Raw genomic sequence first — 18,458 nt, 5'->3', positions numbered from 1 at the left:
TTGTGACTATTGAACCTTGAAGAAGGCTTGTTTAAGTAAACGTTAAATGCGTCGTTTAATGTTAGCATTGACATGTTTAATAAGGGGTTCACATGATATGATAAACGGAATAATGTAAATAACATTGCGGCATAATTAACGCGATTAGTAGTAGTAATTTAATGGCATGAATTGAAGAGAAAACGTATCTTTAACACGCTTGTTTGTGTGGCTCGCTCAACACTGTTAACAGATGATAATAAATACTTGACGTAATACAATTCATAAAATCCTTAAAAAACGACTAAAAGGAGAATCCATGAAACTGAGTTATTTGGATAAACGGATCTTAAACATAAACACGCTGGGTTGCCATGTTAATCTATTTAAGGCGCAGTTAGTTAAGTGGGTTATATGTGTCATACTTGTTTAACCTCGTGTCGCATCATGTCATTGATGTTAGAAAATCAAGTTCTCATTTCATTTTGTCTATACCAGTACTGCTCAATCTGATGAACACATGTGGTATCTACAATCATTCTCGATAGGCACCATACAACACAACAAACGGATTTTAAGGAATGCCTTACAACTGTCAGGATTATGAAGGCTTTATGGGCTTGAAAAAAACAAAATGAATTGACCGGTTTTAAATTAAATAATAATTAAGGGTCCAGTTATGTTTCTTGTTTACCAAATAATTAACACTAGTTATTAATCTATAAGAGCGTAAATAGTCCTTCTAATTGTCGCATTTTCCCGATTTTACCTCGCATGCCACATTAGTTTTTTCCTTGTTGTCCCAGTTGTTTCCCGTTTACCCCAAACATCACGTTGTCGTCCAACTTCTTCCAAATTTTTTCCCATTTCTTCCCAAAGGGGTCTACCACACCCAAAATTCACCCACGAGAAAGTGGGGAGTGATCCCCAGATTATGTGGGAAATCATCCAGGAGAAACCGGGAGGGGGTGTTCTTGTTCAACCCCTTTTCTTCCCGGCTCTACTTCACATGCTCTAATTGTAATCTCTGCTCTGTTTCTAAGCATGAGAAATAAACTCGTGCAACATGTGGATGTGGGCCCCCCACTGAAACCGAACCACGTAAAAATTCTTGTGTTGTTATGTGATATATCGTATGTGCGTTCGTGTTGTCGCTTCCGCATTGCCGCCTAACACACAACTCCCAATTTGACGGTGGCCGCAGAAACCCCGTTTATTGATATCTTACTTAGGTTAAATTTGTTCGAATTTGGTAAATTACAAGGCTTGACCAATGAAATAATACAAGATTAGTTTGACTAAACATCAAAATCATAATCATAATCATAAAAATTAATAAAACCTAAATCACTTTAACTACTTTTGACAATTTATCTACAAGGCATGTTTTCATAGTTCATGCATTATGTGCCTCTGTTTCCAACATCAACGGATTTTATAATATTTTGACTTTAATCAACACACAAACATCCACTTGTACTTTCCTATTACACTTATATTAATATAAGTTATATAACATCATAGATCCAAAATTGGTGCTCTAACACATGTTCCCTTGTCTTGTCTTTATTTAACAAATACCAACATGTTTTTATAGTACCTATATATTATATATATATATATATATATATATATATATATATTATATTTCATACTGTTATATATAAGACACAAAACATTAGATCTAGTGGAAACCAATATATATGAAGAGTGTAATCCTATTATTATGCATTTGCATGTTTATTGGACACTCAGTGTCCAAACCTCTTATTATCAACTTTGGTGACTCGAATTCCGACACAGGAGGCGTGATAGCCGGTGCAGGACTCCCCATTGGCCTTCCACACGGCATTACATTCTTCCACCGAGGCACGGGCCGGTTGGGTGATGGCAGACTCATCATTGACTTTTTCTGTTAGTCAACTCTCTATTCCATCCATTTCTTGTTACTTTTGTTACTTCAACATGCTATGTGACAATATTAATTATTAAAAACAGGTGAACATCTAAAGCTGAGTTATTTGAGCCCATATTTGGAATCACTGGCACCGAATTTTACGAGTGGAGTAAATTTTGCAGTGTCTGGAGCCATGACTCTACCGCAGTTTGTTCCTTTTCAAATCAGTGTTCAAGTCCGCCAGTTTGTTCATTTCAAAAATCGGTCGCTTGAACTCCTCTCGCTCGGTATGTTCATATTCGTTTAAATGCAGTGTTGTCATTTTTTCCATATTGTTAGACTAGTTATGTAACTATCATACTCTAAAACGTATATTGCATATACTTCATATATATAGAGAACCGAGTGAACTGCGGTTTTCGTCCATGCGGTTTGTCCAAATCTGCGGTTTTAGTCCAATAGTTTCAAATTTGTGATTTTCGTCCCTGTGGTTTCATTTCACTTGCAGTTAAACCCGAATTCATTAACCCCGTTAAGTTTGATCGTTAAACCCATCAGCGTGCCCCTCACGTGAGGGACATTTTTGTCCTTTTTCTCCAAAAATAAACCCCCGTCGTAAATCGCAAGCCCCCCTCACGTGAGGGGCTGAAGTGTATTTGAGGAAAAAAAGGACAAAATTGCCGCTCACGTGAAGGGTACGCTGATGGGTTTAACGACCAGACTTAACGGGGTTAATGAATTCGGGTATAATTGCAAGTGAAATGAAACCACATGGACGAAAATCGCAAATTTGAAATTATTGGACAAACACCGCAGATTTGAACAAACCACAAGGACAAAAACCGCAGTTTAATCTATAGAATCTCTATGTAACCGTATTATACGTGCAATCAATATACAATACAACCTCGTTAGTAGTTTAACTATATCAGTAGTTATGAAAATTTCAAAAACAAGGCTGTTCATTTCATAACCAATAATATGTCAATAACTGCGAGAACCACATTAAATCTTGTACTATCTATAATATAAATTGACTAGAATGCATGTATATTTCAATATTTTTTTTAAATTTACTTTAAAAAAATACAATATTGATAATCTCATATCTAATCTCATACCTAAATTCATATTGTTCAATTATGTTAAACCAACATAAACGAACACAAGTGCTCATTTTTTAAATAAACGAACAAACACTTAAATATTCATTCAATTAAGCATTCATGCTCGTTTAAAGTTAAATGAACGAACACTAACATACCCTTCTTCATGTTCGTTCGATTTGTTTACATGCTTTCATTATTCACGTTGATGAATATATCAGTCTCAATTTCTAGGCTTATGCCGATTTTATCTGTGTTCGTTCAACCGTTCGTGAACACATTCATTTCCTTAATAAACGAACACGAACATAAAATCTCGTTCGGTAAGTGTTCATGAAAAAATTATTTCCTTAACGAACATGAACAAGGTCTTTTTCGTGTTCGTTCGGTTCGTTTATAGCCCTAGCACCTACACTATGCGCACATTTTTATAAATTTTTGCAAAAATTTCATGAGAGAGGAGATAAGATCAAAGAAAGAGTAGGAAGAGATAAATAAACATTTGTTTTTCAAATTACGCTTTGTTTAAGCGAAATGCACGCGTTTTATGCAGTTCTCACAGTTCTCAACAAGTCAACATACTATTAATTCTAAAAAAACACTCCCTGCAGGTTCTGGGAACTTCATCAACGAAAATGGATTTCGTAACGCGCTTTACATGATAGATATCGGACAAAACGATCTACTGGTAGCACTATATGCATCAAATCTCACTTATGCACCAGTTGCAGCCAAAATTCCATCTTTTATAGCAGAAATTAAACTAGCTGTTCAAGTAAACATATATATCTTCATTTTATTTCATACTTTTATTCCGACAAAATGGCAAAAGACGTTCGTTTTTTCAGTGAACGTCCTTTAGCAAAAGAAATGACAGAAAACATCCTTTACATTTAGAAACTCTCTCACATTATGTCCTTTTATCCTAACCCAGTTAACTTTTCTAGTTAATCTGGTCATGTGCAGACACATGAGGGCATTTTAGTCATTTTACTCTTGAAAATTAATCATCTTTAGGTCAGTGAATGGTTCCGAGTTAATATTAATTTAATTTGCAATAGTAAAATGACCAAAATACCCTCATGTGCAGGGCACATGATCATATTTAACGGAAAAAGTTAACCGGGTTAGGGTCAAAGGACATAATGTGATAGAGTTTTTAAATGTAAAGGATGTTTTCTGTCATTTCTTTTGTTAAATGACGTCCACTGAAAAAATGATTAAACATAAAGGACATCTTTTGCCATTTTGTCTTTTATTCCATTTTAAAAACATGCTCAAGTTTCATATGTGAAAAAATGTAGAATTTATACCAGTACGGCGGTAGAAAGTTTTGGATCCAGAGCACGAGCCCGTTAGGTTGTTCTCCTAAAGAGCTTGCTTTACATCCACACAACAGTACTGATCTTGACAAGATTGGATGCTTTCGGGTTCATAACGATTTAGCCAAACTTTTTAACAAAGGGCTACGTAAAATGTGCAAAGAGTTGAGACAAGAATTAAAAGGCGCGGTTATTGTGTATGTGGATGTCTACAGCATCAAATATAATCTCTTCGCCAAACCGTCAAAATATGGTAATAACTGCGTTGGGGGGGGGGGGGGTCTTTAAACGGGTCGTGTTCGTGTGTTAGTGAGTCGAAGAGCGGAAATCATGTTAGACACATGAACCCAAACACTGGTTTCAGAACTTGACACGAACACAACTAGTTTAACCGGAAAAAATTATTTTTACTTTCGTGCATATTAATACTCTAAAATTTTAAAATTAAACTAATAATAATAATCTAAACCACCAGATTGCTTTATTTGTGAATGGAGACTTCTCATGCATTTGACCTGAATTCATAGGTATGGGTCTCACAAAAGCCAGATAACCCTTATACGGGTTATAATATCTCATTATATTAAAAATTAATCTTACCAAATATTTGATATGAAAATCCTATAAATTAGGAATATACTAAAAATTAATATACATTTAAAAAAATATTATTTATAATTAAGAAACAATTTTATAGTAAAAAAATAAGCGGGCCATGGGTCTCACCAAACCCAGAAAGCTTTTAAACGGGTTATAACATCTCATTTATTTGTGAAACCCTTTCATCATCAAACCCTGAGTATATTATTAACTTCCTTACAATAAATAAAATTAAAATCCAAAAAAGTATATAAATATTAGAAACGAAAAATGAAAACAACCTCCGTAATGCGAGGGATAAAACCTAGTAATATTAATAAACGACATAAAATACCCGGTCTGACAAAATAATATTTTTTTAGTTTATAAAAATAAGGTATATTGGTTTTTATTAATCCAAACTATAGTCTTTTGGTCACTGTCGGTCCCAACTGACGAATTGGCTGCTGACGATGCCAACTTTTAACGCATTTGTTCCTAATGGTCCGCGACTAACATAATCCTAACGCTAACAAGTCGCTAGAAAAACGTTTTTGGCCGGAAAAGTCACATTTTGTGCCGAAAAACACCACCTGAACACCGCCACAACCACCAATTGATTCACCGTCAACCAACCAGCACCACTTGAGCACCATAAACCAATTCTGACGACAGTTCTAGGGTTCCAGCGACCTAAATAATTGGGGATTTTACTAGAAAACGGGATATGAAGTTACCAAGATGTTTGTGACGAAAGTGTTGAGTTTTCGGGAAAAAATGTGAGTATTCCGGCCAAAAACGTTTTTCTGGCGACCTGCAAGATTCTGTTAGCCGTAGACCATTAGAAACAAATACTTTAAAAGTTGGGACCGTCAGCAGCCAATTCGTTAGTTGGACTGGCAGTGACCAAAAGACAATAGTTGGGATTAATAAAAACCAATATACCTAAAAACAAAAGGGTTAAATGGGCCAACCCGTGTTCATGGTTCGACCCGAACCTGTGAATTTCGTGTTACGAAGCTAATGATTTGTATTTACAGGATTTGTAGAACCATTTAAGGCATGTTGTGGATATGGAGGGCCACCAAACAACTACAATGTGAAAGCCACATGTGGCCAACCCGGGTACAGCATATGCAACAATGTAACATCAGCTATAGTGTGGGATGGTGTTCATTACACAGATGCTGCAAATAAGGTGATTGCTGATACGATTCTTTCGACGCCATCACTAAAACTAGAGCGGTTTTGGTCGGACTGATACCGTCATGTACAAGTAGACAAGTAGTCGACTTGTTAAAAATAAATTCTAGCAAAATTTGAATAAGATGGATAGAACATTTTTAACAATATGTAGTTTAAGTTTGTCTCTTGTAGTTTTTTTATTTTTAAATATTATAGATAGTTTTATGATTTTTGTGGGATTCACTCGGATTAAAGTATTTCATGTGTACGAAATCAATAATCAGAAAATTTTTGCAATAACAATACATACGGAGTATAATCCCATTAATAGACAAAGCTATTATTAGTAGGGTCTGGGAGGGTGAGATCAAGGGGTGCAAACGATCAAAACGAGCCGAGCTCGGGCTCCGTATAAGTTAAACGAGCCGAGCCCGAGCTCGACCAGGCTCGAGCTCGGCTCGTTTAACTTATACGAAGCTCGAGCTCGGCTCGTTTAATATTTGTTAATTAATTTTTTATATATTTGTAATTATATTTGTATATTTATTTTCATAATAACTTTATATATATGTTATTTAGCTATTTTTTTCATAAAATTATATATATCAATTAATAATTATTAAATATATATGTATCTATTACTATATATAGTTATAAAAAAATATATAAATGACAGGCTCGTTTAGGCTGTCGAGCCGGCTCGAGCTTGATAAGTGAAGCTCGGGCTCGTTTATTAAACGAGCTTTCTTTTAGGCTCGAGCTAGGGCTCGGGCACGTTTAAGCTCGGCTCAGTCGAGCTTTTTCACGAGCTGATCTCGAGTAGCTCGCGAGCAGCTTGGCTCGTTTGCACCCCTAGTGAGATGTAGCCGTGGGGCTGCAAACAAACGAGATTTTATGTTCGTGTTCGCTCATTAAGATAATGAATGTGTTCACGAACGGTTCACAAACACAAATGGACACAAATAAAATTGGCGGAGCCTAGAGATTGAGATCGATGTATTCATCAATGCGAATATTGAGAAAGGTAATGGGAACAATTCAAAAACAGTGTAAGAATATGATATCCTATTTTATGTTAGCAGTAATAAATTAAACAATATAAAATGTTTAGACAACATGAACAAAAGTACAGAAAACTTTCATGAACAACATATACAGACGTTTATGAACACATTACCGAACGTTCACGAACACAACTGAACGAACGGAGGCTCCATTCATGTTCGTTTGTTTAACTAATCGAACGAAATTTCTTGTTCATGTTTGTTCATTTATTAAACGAACGAACTTCCCGCCTAATGGTTCACGAGTTGTTTGTTGAACGTTCGGTTCATTTACAGCCCTAGATGTAGGCAAACCGTACCTCTATTCCAGAGGATAAAGATGTTGCTTCCAGAGAGATCCCGGCTCCATAAACTATAAGAATATGAAAAAAACACTAGATAGGTGTAATAAGTAGCGATAAAACGGTAATAATAGTAGAAAAAATAGAATATAAAAAAACTATAAAAATAAGAAAAATGAAAAATAAGCCTAAAAACACAAAATAATGTAATAAAAAAATAAAATAAAAATGGAGAGACATGAAACGATATAAAGGTCCTTAACCTTAATCTTACGTCTCCAAGAAGTCTTCTCATTGACCTTAATCTGCAAAGAGCGAGAATGCATTTTCTATGAAAACAAACCGGTAAATTTGTGTCTTGAACTGACCAAATTAACTTCTTTATATAGAAGTCGAACCATTTTAATGATGGGGTTGAAACGTTGCAACTATTCGTGAAAAACATATACGAAAAGTTTTTATTTTCAGTTAATGAGTTTTGGTCAATGTTTTTGCAAGATTATATGAAATTATTCCTAAATTTTAAATGTTTATGACTAGTATAGACTGATTCTTAAATATATTTTTAGTTTGTTATCCAGAAAGTATAAAATGTTTTCATTTCATATAACATATAAGCATTTAGTCACACTTAAAAGCTTTTATGCACTTACATATCAAGTCAGAATTATATTATTTAAAAAACAATAAACATTTAATTACCAAAACAACTTGATATTTAAAATTGCTAAACCACTAATCATCCATGTGTTCCTTTGTCTCCTTAATATAGAAACAGAGAGTCTTGCAACTTGATGTTAATATTCAATCATTCACATGTTTGTTTTCTTCGTCGTTAGCTGTATATTCGCTTTGAAACGTTTCAATCAAAGTCACTCGCATAAACTATAGCTTAAAGTTGTAAATTATAGTTATAGAAGTAATGGATTTTATAAAAAATTTGAGAAGGAAATTATATAAAAGTTCTGAAAAGAGTTTTATAACTAGCTACTTCTTTTAGCAGAAAAAGAATTTAAATCAATGAAGTTTAAAAAATCATATTAAGCTTGAAAGTTCATGAAACATAATAGTAGTTTGAATATTTATAGTGTAAATTTAATTTAGAATTAAAAACTTTAATATTTGTTGTACAATTAGAAGAAGACACTCCTATTGATACATATTTTATGGTATGGTGCATGGCTGTTCAAACTGCTCGCTCGGAAATTGCTCGAAAAATGCTCGTTCAGTTTTGAAAACAAGCCAAGCACGAGCAAAACATCGCTCGGTTCGTTTTGCTCGAATTATTCTATTTATTATTCTGTATATATTTTATGTATATATATACAAATATATTATTTTGTTAAGTTTTTTAAGTTTCTCTCTTTTAAGTTGACTTCAAAGTTTAGTTTTAAACCATAGCCACTTGTTTTATATATGTTGTCTTGTTAATTTAGACATTCTAGAGTTGGAAGTTTTGAATTAATAATATTTTGGAGTTTTAAAAGTTCTAAAATTGAAAACTTTGTACGAAACCAAGCCAAACCAAGTTCAAGCATTAAAATATCGCTCGTTTCTTTAAATTTAATCCGTTCGATTCAGCTCGGTCTCAAATTATGGTGTTATTCATGTAATAGTCATTTGCAGAAAAGTTATTTTGTTTTCCCAAACCAAAATTATTAAATAAATAAAACTAAGATCTACAATGTGACAAATAATAAATTGATCCACTATTTCAAATGAACAACTTCTGAATTAAAATATAAAATTTTCACTAAACAACTTGTCAACTTGTGTTTAGATAAAGTTAGATGAATAAACTATACTATGCTACAAACATATAAAATAAAAATAGGTTGACCACTGTTTTTCATGCAGTCACATCTTTCAATATAAGTAAACTGTATCAACTATAAAGTAATTAAACTGATATGAAGATAGTAAATATATTTTATGGGCTTCTATGTGTTTCTATGCTCTTTGGTACTTCATTGTCTAGACCTCTTATTATCAACTTTGGTGATGCAAATTCGGACACCGGAGGTGTGTTAGCCGGTGCCGGCCTCCCCATCGGCCTGCCACACGGCATTACATTTTTTCACAAAGGAACCGGACGGTTTGGTGACGGTCGGCTTATTCTAGACTTTATATGTGAGTTAGTAAAAGACGGTTTTGAGTCTGCTAATTTTGAATCAGTTTTGCGTGTTAACTTTATTAAATGTTGATTTTTTGGGAACAGGTGAACATTTGAAACTTGGTTATTTAAGCCCATATATGGAATCACTAGCACCAAATTTTACTAGTGGTGTAAACTTTGCGGTGGCCGGAGGCATGATTCTACCACCGTTTATTCCTTTTCATCTTGGTGCTCAAGTTCGTCAGTTCATTCATTTTAAGAATCGCTCGCTTGAACTCATCTCGCAAGGTGTGTCATCTCTAGTTTTCTAGATTTATATTTTTATAACACGAAAGTTGTTGGTTTGAGTTTAGTCTAAATGAATTCGGTCAGTTTTTGTTAAAACGTTTGAACTTCTTTGGATAACAGGTCGTGCTAGGGTCAATCTGACGGGTTTGTTTGTTGATCTATTTTTAATACAATACAAAAAAATATGTGCTATATGTCACACAAAACCATTTTTATTGATTATTTTATACCAAATTTAAAAGGTTAAAATAGGAAATAACATCATGTTTTATAGTTTACATAGAGTAAACTGCGGTTTTCGTCCCTGAGGTTTGTCCAAATATGTGGTTTTAGTCCAATAGTTTCAAATTTATGATTTTTGTCCCTGTGGTATCATTTCACTTGCAATTAAACCCAACACCACTAACGTCGTTAAGTCTGGTCGTTATACCCATCAATGTGCCTCTCACGTGAGGGGCAGTTTTGTTCTTTTTTTCCCAAATACACCCCAGCCCCTCACGTGTGAAAGGCTTGCGAAGTTGGTGTTTATTTGGGGAGAAAAAGGACATAACCGCCCCACACGTGAGAAGCACACTGATGGGTTTAACAACCAAACTTAACGGGGTTAGTGGAGTCGGGTTTAATTGCAAGTAAAATGAAACCACAGGGACGAAAATCGCAAATTTGAAACTATTGGACTAAAATCGCATATTTGGGCAAACCACATGGACGAAAAACGCAGTTCACTCTTACATTTAATTGCTTTACACATGTGTATTTTTGGTTGAAACCTTTGAAATATTAACTTTGAAGTGTTAATATGCAAAAGCAAAAAAAATAAATTTTGGATTAGAGGTAAGGTTGTCTACATCTTACCCTACTCAGACCCTACCATAGCTTTGCTATTGGTGAGATTTACTGAGTACGATGATGATGATGATGATGATGATGATATTGTTAAAAAAATAAATCATTTTTTTATAAACAGGTTCCAGGAACTATATCAATGAAGACGGATTCCATAACGCGCTTCACATGATAGATATGGGACAAAATGATATTTTGGAAGCACTATATGCATCAAATCTTACTTATGCACCAGTTGCAGCCCAAATACCATCTTTTGTAGCAGACATTAAACTTGCCATTCAAGTAACCATTTTTAATCCTTTTATACCATTTCATCTTAGCATATAAACTACATGTTGACAAGTCAAATTCATATGCAATATGCAAAATGTAGAATCTATACCAGTATGGTGGTAGAAAGTTTTGGATATTTAGCACCGGGCCACAAGGTTGCGCTCCTAAAGAACTTGCGTTACATGCACACAAAGATACCGATCTAGATAACATTGGATGCTATCGCGTCCACAATGACCTATCGAAACTTTTCAACAAAGGATTAAGTAGAATGATTGAAGAGTTGAAATTGGTGTTAAAAGATGCAACTATTGTGTATGTGGATGTATACACCATCAAATATGATCTTTTTGCCAACCCTTCAAAATATGGTAATAATAATAATGTGTTCATGTAGGGCTGTCAATTTATGACACGAACATGTTAACACGACACGACACGTGTTTTAACATGTTTGGGTTTGGGTTTAACAGGTTTCGTGTCTGAAACAAGTCGACCTGTTTAAGACATGTTTAAATTCGTGTCCTAACAGGTTAAAAAACCTATTAACCTTGTGTAGATTTTTATTATATATATATATATACACGCACACACTCCTAAAGTCTTAACCTAAAGTCATACTTACAAATAACATTTCACTAATGCCCATCTGAACCCGATATTATATCTTTTACGGATGTTGTGATCTACTTCTTTGGTTTTTCGTTTCAAGTATGTCATGGATTTGTCGTCTTTTGTTTCAAGTATATTATGGATTTGTGGTTTTATGTTTCAAATACGTTATGGATTATCTATTAATTAAGACTTTTATACTCATTTTGAAAATTTTGGTTTTGTTACACGCGTATTATACAATGTGTCTTTAAACAAGTCCCTTAACAGGCTAACCTGTTACTGAACAGGTTCGTGCTCGTATTTGGAAATCATGTCGTGTCCCGACATGTTATGACAGCCCTATGTTCAAGTTCACTTTAGTTTTCTTGTGAATCGGGAAATTTAACGAATTTGTGCTGACAGGATTTGTGAAACCACATAAGGCGTGCTGCGGGTATGGAGGGGATCCGAATAATTATAACGTGAAAGCTACGTGCGGGCAGCCTGGATATAACATGTGTAGTAATGTATCGTCGGCTATAATATGGGACGGTGTTCATTATACAGAAGCAGCTAATAAGATAGTTGCTTCCAAGATCATATCCATGAAGTCACTAAAACTAGACCAGTTTTGGTAGGTCTGAAGTTCGAAAAATAAGTTGTTGAATGAATAAGATGATGAATGTTGTTTTCGAGTTTGTTAAACGGTTAAGTTTATGTATTTGATATTGTATCCAGCGTTCAAATTGAACAAATATATGCGAATCTAACTTCGAATTTGGATTCAGATTTTTTTCTGTTGATGTATGATTAGATGCAGGAGGGATTTGACTCCGGGTTTTAGTCAACATGATCCGACCTGACCCATTTTGACCCGTTCTCAGGTTCATGATTTTTACCATGAATATTTGATATACCCGTTTATTATCTTATGTTGTTCAGTACCCATACCCGAATCCCGATCTTAAAATGGCACCAAAATCATCAACAAAAATTTTGTAATTTTTAATCTCAAGTTTTATAACACAGAATATTGTATATTATACTTTTTAAGAGTATAGAATATATTAATATATCCGTTTTCGACGCGGGTATACAGGAATGGAATTGGTTCCGAAAGATCATACAAGTATCACCTAATACCATGCCCGTCAGTACATTACAAACCAAGAAAACAGTTTATAGCTAAACCCATGTGCAGTGCCATACCCGAATACCCATCTTAAATGTTGCAGATTTCGGGTTTTTCCCAGTCTTTACTACCATCCCTATACGCAGCTCGCAAGTTGCAACAATCATTCACACTGATCTTCTGAGTTTGTATAAACAGATAGCTTCAGATACAATCAGAGCTATTCTGATGTAGCATTCTTTGCTGACACGATTCGTTATATAACATCAAAACTGAAATTATAATGTTTCTATGACTAGAGAACACAATGATATGAAGTTAAAACTCGCTAAATAACAAATAAGAAAGTTACACAAGGTCTTGTTTCTATGGCTAGAGAACATCGAATAATAACTATATATAAATGTATGTGATTACTGTTGCAAAACAAAGGCGCTTGCGCGCACACGAAGATAACATTACATTACATTTCACGAGCATTTCTTCTAGGTACTAAACACACTACTACAAGGAACAAATAAACAAACAGAATTCTTTATATCCTTACGTTTACAAACTGAGGAGTGCACACTGCTTTCTTGCGTGCTCTGGGACCAACTTCGTAAGCATCTCCACAGACACCCCTTTAAGTTCTATGACAAAAAAAAAATTTATTTTTTTAGCATAAATAAGATAAACTAAATGAAATGCACATAATTAATATTAATTTTTATTACCATGAGACTTGAAATTAAAAAGTGGTGGAAGAAATCGCCCGTTTGGCAGCCTGATAGCAGGGTCACGCAACTCATCAAAGAATGGATGAATCATTGCATCCAACTGTTCATAATAAACCACAAATCCGAAATCACTACGTATTAAATAAGATTGTCGTTCAAAAATTAAGTATAAACAATATAAAATACAGAATTACAAATTTTGTCCTTTAGATATATTCAATTTATGGATCAAGTCCTTTAAAAAGTTGCAGGCGGTGTCCTTTACATGGCATGTTTGTTTGATTTTCGTCCCTTTGACTAACTGGCATCCAAACACCCCGTTAAGTCTTGGCATTTGAGGGCATTTAAGTCTTTTTACGCATACTATTTAAGTATTTATAATTAAAAAACAAATTAGATATATTATTAGAAAAAGAAACTAAATAAAAATATGCTAAACAAAACCCCCATTAAGTCTTGGCATGTTTGGATTTAACTGAATTTTTGGATGACAGTTAATGTAAAGGACAAAAAGCGAATGTATTTTGTCATATAAAGAACACCGCCCGCAAATAAACTTTTTAAAGGACCTAATCCATAAATCGCATATATTTAAAGGACAAAATTTGTAATTCTGTCCAATATAAAATACAGAGTTTTAACTTTTAACTTTTAATACTTACAGCCGTGCTTCGAAGATTTGGGGAGTACTGAAGCAGCCTTGAAACAAGATCAACCACTTCTGGGGGCGTACGCTTATGGAATATCTGCAAGTGTATTGTTTACTGTTTAGGTTGTGAATTTACATGTAATTATGAAATTTGTGACCAGATCTTAATAACGAACCTTATGCCATGGGTGAGCTTTAATTTGGGGAAATTTGTATTTTGTGTAGTTGGGGTTCATGCACTTGATCTCTTCCCTTGTTGGGGTGCCTAAAATCTATGAATAAAGTTTATTAAGCTTACATGACACACGTTTGATGATATTTTAAATGTATATATAAAATAAAACTTACCTTTATGATTTCCACTAGCTGGTCAACTCCACTCTCACCAGGGAAAAGAGGCTGAAATTACATATGACAATTTGTCAGGTCATATAAACATTCTGTAAAATAAAAAAAATAAAAAAAATAAAAACGATAAAAAATTGTCCCTACCTGTCCAAGCAACAATTCTGCCAAAACACATCCAGCAGACCAGATATCTATCGCCGTGGTGTATTCGGTGGCCCCAAATATTAGTTCAGGCGCCCGATAATATCTTGAACAAATGTAAGAAATGTTTAACTCTCCTTTCACCTTTCAAACAAATGATAAACATAAAGTAAGACAATGCAACACAATACCAAACATAAAACAAGTAACTATTAAACAAAGGTTAATACTAACCAAAACTTTAGCACTTCCAAAATCACATAGCTTGACTTGATGTGTATGAGGGTTTACCTGTTAAACAGAAACATAGACTCCTCAGTATACTATCTTTATTTATTAATATCAAACTAAACATTGAACAAATGGTGCTTTATATCATCATTGGTATATCTTGTGTACAAATTATAAAATGAACACATCAAAAGGCCTACCAGTAAATTTTGAGGCTTGATATCCCTGTGACACACTCCAATGCTACCATGAATGTAGGCCAGGGATCTGAAAATCTGCATTATGTAATATTGAATTAAAATAAAAACATTTAAATAAATTAAACGATAAAGAAATAGAACCAAAGAAAAGGTACTTTACCTGATAACTGTATAGCTTCACATAGATCATCGGCATCCTCTGATTCATCTTGTTATAGTGTCTAATCATTCGATAAACAGTCTCGGGAACATACTCTAACACAAGGTTAAGATAAAGTTCTTCCTTTTCTGTAGTTGAAAAGAAACAATGCTTCAAAGCAACAACGTTTGGGTGATCCAGTACACGCATTGTTTGTAGCTCCCGGTTTTTGTATCTCTTGTCTTGAAGAACCTTTTTAATGGCCACTGATTCTCCAGTTTCTAAGCATTTGGCCTGGAACACAACTCCAAATGACCCATGCCCAACTACGCGCTCGGCCATGTAACTAATTGTCTGAATAAAATCAAAAACAATTGCATCACTATTGGCTTGGCTACTAATACAACAGTCCAAAAGAAAGAATCTGTGTAGTTAAAGTTACCTGTTTTGGCTGGCCATTTTTACCACCAATAGTTGTCACGATTATATGCCCTGTCTCTGCCCCGTTGCCATTAACTATTGCAAGCTCCATTTCCTAAAGGTAATAAAAGAAAAATTATGCTTGAATGAAGAGGTTATGCTATATTGCTATAATCTAAGGCTGGCAATTTCTAACACGGGCCTATTAACACGACACAAAACGACGCGTTTGGGTTTGACCTTAAAAGATTCTGTGTCTTAAAACAGGTTAAACACCTGTAACCTGACTTGTTTATATTTATATATATTTTTTAAATGAAATGTATGGCATATGCCTTAGTTACCTTACACCCAGTCCCTTTTTAACCTTTTTTTTTCAAATAATGTATTAACTATAAAATTTATGAACGTTTGGCAACTTCTGTTTCACTACATATGTGATATTATTATTTATCGTGTCCTTAAATAGATCGTGTCGTGTAACCTGTTTCTAAACAGGTTGTTGTTCGTGTTTGTAAAAAATGACACGATTAGTTATCATGTCGTGTTTAGCACCACCGGTAATCGTGTCTTATCGTTTTTGACATGTAATGCCAGCCCTACTACAATCTACAAAAGGTGATATATATGATGATGTCACTTACCCTGTCATCCCTAATTTTCATGTCGTTCATCTGATCAGGCAACCTTTCAACAGCAGCTGTATTTCCACTAGGCTCTCTAATTCCAGATGCAGGTATCACACTCACCGAAGCCATCGGTGTGGTAATCAAATTTACAAAACGCTTCCTTAACCTCTATAATCCTGCCCACAAATAATTACGCAAATCTGAAAAAAAAATAATAAAGTTATTTAACAGTATGTAAAAGCCTTCCATACCAATTAAACAGCCCTAAAAACACCTCAAACTGTATATTAGGCGCGAAATTTAGCAATCTGGTAACATACAACATCAATTAAGCAATTATAGGTCAACATAAAATATAAAACAGATCTTACAAATAACTACACAACTCTTTCTTAAGCTTTACAATCGTATCAACAAATAAAACTATACAAATATGAAACACAACTGATTCAACAGCATATAAAATGTTTCCATTCAAATAAAATTTCCCTAAAAACATCACAAACTTAAAGTATGGCGCGAAATTCAGCAATCAGGTAACATAGAACATCAATTAAGAAAGCAATTACATATCAACATAAAACAGATCTTACAAATAACTGCATCAATCGAGTCGTATCCTCATTCCGATCAAAAGCGCGAAAATATCATTTTGAAATTTGAAAAAAACTTAACGCCGTTAAGTTTTTTTAATGAAGGTTCAATGAAAATAAATAGTGTGAAAGTTGGGACCAGTGACAGCTATTTTTAAAGTTGGGATTATTATTGGCCAACTGCATTAAGTTGGGATTATTAAAATCCAATTTTCCTAAGATTTATAATCCTATCAACAAATAAAATCATTCAAACCTGAAACACAAAAACAACTGATTCAACACAACAGCATATAAAATGTTTTCAGTCCAATTAAACTGCCCTAAAAACACCTCAAATTAGGCGCGAAATTCAGCAATCACGTAACATACACACAGCATCAATTAAGCAATTTCATATCAACATAAAACAGATCTTACAAATAACTACACACCTCTTCCTTTAGCTTCATTATCCTATCAACAAATAAAATTATACAAATACAAAAAAAAAAAAAAAAAAAAAAAACTGATTCAACACAACAGGCATATAAAATGCTTCCATTCCAATTAAACTACCCTAAAAACACCTCAAACACATAACTTGGCGCGAAAATCAGCAATCAGGTAACATACACACAGCATCAATTAAGCAAATTTCATATCAACATGTAACAGATCTTACAAATAACTACACAACTCTTTCTTAAGATTTATGATCCTATCAACAAATAAAATTATACCAAAAAAAAAAAACCTATTTCAACACAACAGGCATATAAAATGCTTCCATTCCAATTAAACTGCCCTAAAAACATCTCAAATTAGGCGCGAAATTCAGCAATCAGGTAATATACACACAGCATCAATTAAAAATTTTCATATCAACATAAAACAGATCTTACCAATAACTGCACATATCTTTCTTAAGCTTTATGATCCTATCAACAAATAAAATTATACAAAAAAAAAAAAAACTGATTCAACACAACAGGCATATAAAATGTTTCCATTCCAATTAAACTGCCCCAAAGGCGCGAAATTCAGCAATCAGGTAACATGCACACAGCATCATAAAAAAATAAAATAAAATAAAAAAACCTGATTCAACACAACAGCATAATAAAACTGTTCCATTCCAATTAAACTACCCTAAAAACACCTCAAACACATAATTTGGCGCGAAAATTAGCAATCAGGTAACATACAGCATCAATCAAGCAATTACAGATCAACATAAACCAGATCTCACAAATAATTAACAATCTGTACGGATAAAACATAAGTAATTCAACAATTAAGCCCTAGAAACTGCTTGCAATTGAAATTAGCGTACGGATAATCAATCTCAATACAGTAGAGTAAAAGAAAGTGATTATGAAGGTACCGATGATGATGATGATATTTGTGAATAATTGAGAGCTGAGGTTTTGTGTGGATGATAATTGAATTTGCAGAAATGATATTATAAAGTGGAATAATAATAATAATAATAATAATAATAATAATAATGATTATGATGATGGTTAGTGTTTGAAGGTGGATTTAATCATATACATATTTTGACTGGTCAAAGTTGTGTGTGTGTATATATATATCGTAATGAGTGTTATTGGTATTATTATTTATTTATTTATTTGTTGGTCAAAAATGATGGTTCACAAGCACATGCATTCAACGTTTTATCGTGTTTGAATGTATTGAATCACACAACTTAACGTGGTTTAAGGGTTGTAATTTGTAAA

At 33.8% G+C, this 18,458-nt stretch overlaps 3 protein-coding genes across 4 annotated transcripts; 2 read left to right on the top strand and 1 right to left on the bottom strand.

Annotated features, from left to right (window-relative positions):
• The first annotated feature begins 1,650 nt into the window (after positions 1 to 1,650).
• On the top strand, positions 1,651 to 6,242 carry LOC143544865 (GDSL esterase/lipase At3g62280-like). The gene is made up of 5 exons (XM_077036857.1): positions 1,651 to 1,893; positions 1,978 to 2,163; positions 3,594 to 3,757; positions 4,287 to 4,557; positions 5,924 to 6,242. Exons 1-5 carry the CDS (start codon positions 1,683 to 1,685, stop codon positions 6,142 to 6,144), a joined length of 1,053 nt encoding a protein of 350 aa, XP_076892972.1. The 5' UTR covers positions 1,651 to 1,682; the 3' UTR covers positions 6,145 to 6,242.
• A 3,081-nt stretch (positions 6,243 to 9,323) lies between these two features.
• On the top strand, positions 9,324 to 12,205 carry LOC143544846 (GDSL esterase/lipase At3g62280-like). The gene is made up of 5 exons (XM_077036835.1): positions 9,324 to 9,543; positions 9,632 to 9,817; positions 10,785 to 10,948; positions 11,040 to 11,310; positions 11,957 to 12,205. Exons 1-5 carry the CDS (start codon positions 9,324 to 9,326, stop codon positions 12,169 to 12,171), a joined length of 1,056 nt encoding a protein of 351 aa, XP_076892950.1. The 3' UTR covers positions 12,172 to 12,205.
• A 762-nt stretch (positions 12,206 to 12,967) lies between these two features.
• LOC143544862 (shaggy-related protein kinase gamma-like) lies at positions 12,968 to 18,194 on the bottom strand. 2 transcript variants are annotated; one of them, XM_077036855.1, is made up of 12 exons: positions 18,101 to 18,194; positions 16,157 to 16,317; positions 15,535 to 15,627; positions 15,114 to 15,446; positions 14,954 to 15,028; positions 14,757 to 14,813; positions 14,526 to 14,666; positions 14,382 to 14,432; positions 14,210 to 14,305; positions 14,047 to 14,130; positions 13,382 to 13,484; positions 12,968 to 13,297 (listed from the first exon to the last, which is right to left on the bottom strand). In XM_077036855.1, exons 2-12 carry the CDS (start codon positions 16,268 to 16,270, stop codon positions 13,215 to 13,217), a joined length of 1,230 nt encoding a protein of 409 aa, XP_076892970.1. In that variant the 5' UTR covers positions 16,271 to 16,317; positions 18,101 to 18,194; the 3' UTR covers positions 12,968 to 13,214. The 2 variants fall into 2 exon arrangements, with proteins under 2 accessions (XP_076892970.1, XP_076892969.1); XM_077036854.1 differs by having other exon boundaries at positions 12,969 to 13,297; positions 16,157 to 16,341; positions 18,101 to 18,187.
• Between the last annotated feature and the right edge of the window lie 264 nt (positions 18,195 to 18,458).

Source organism: Bidens hawaiensis, unplaced genomic scaffold (assembly GCF_021521415.1).
Source record: "Bidens hawaiensis isolate Kalapana, Puna unplaced genomic scaffold, B.hawaiensis_p1.1 tig00013761_1, whole genome shotgun sequence".
In the NCBI taxonomy this organism is placed as follows: Eukaryota; Viridiplantae; Streptophyta; class Magnoliopsida; order Asterales; family Asteraceae; genus Bidens; species Bidens hawaiensis.
The sequence above is the reverse complement of the archived record's forward strand: the minus strand, read 5'-3'. Positions and strand labels throughout refer to the sequence as shown.

What these genes read in the sequence shown, in the direction of transcription:
- LOC143544846 (XM_077036835.1), top strand. Translation starts at nt 9,324, where the DNA reads ATGAAGATAGTAAATATATTTTATGGGCTTCTATGTGTTTCTATGCTC. An exon ending in GCTTGAACTCATCTCGCAAG is followed by an intron (nt 9,818 to 10,784) that starts GTGTGTCATCTC and finishes TTTTATAAACAG; the next exon opens with GTTCCAGGAACTATATCAAT. An exon ending in TGCCAACCCTTCAAAATATG is followed by an intron (nt 11,311 to 11,956) that starts GTAATAATAATA and finishes TTGTGCTGACAG; the next exon opens with GATTTGTGAAACCACATAAG.
- LOC143544865 (XM_077036857.1), top strand. Translation starts at nt 1,683, where the DNA reads ATGAAGAGTGTAATCCTATTATTATGCATTTGCATGTTTATTGGACAC. An exon ending in AAATTAAACTAGCTGTTCAA is followed by an intron (nt 3,758 to 4,286) that starts GTAAACATATAT and finishes GAAAAAATGTAG; the next exon opens with AATTTATACCAGTACGGCGG. An exon ending in CGCCAAACCGTCAAAATATG is followed by an intron (nt 4,558 to 5,923) that starts GTAATAACTGCG and finishes TTGTATTTACAG; the next exon opens with GATTTGTAGAACCATTTAAG.
- LOC143544862 (XM_077036855.1), bottom strand. Translation starts at nt 16,270, where the DNA reads ATGGCTTCGGTGAGTGTGATACCTGCATCTGGAATTAGAGAGCCTAGT. An exon ending in TGAAAATTAGGGATGACAGG is followed by an intron (nt 15,628 to 16,156) that starts GTAAGTGACATC and finishes TATTACCTTTAG; the next exon opens with GAAATGGAGCTTGCAATAGT. An exon ending in CAGAATTGTTGCTTGGACAG is followed by an intron (nt 14,433 to 14,525) that starts GTAGGGACAATT and finishes ATGTAATTTCAG; the next exon opens with CCTCTTTTCCCTGGTGAGAG.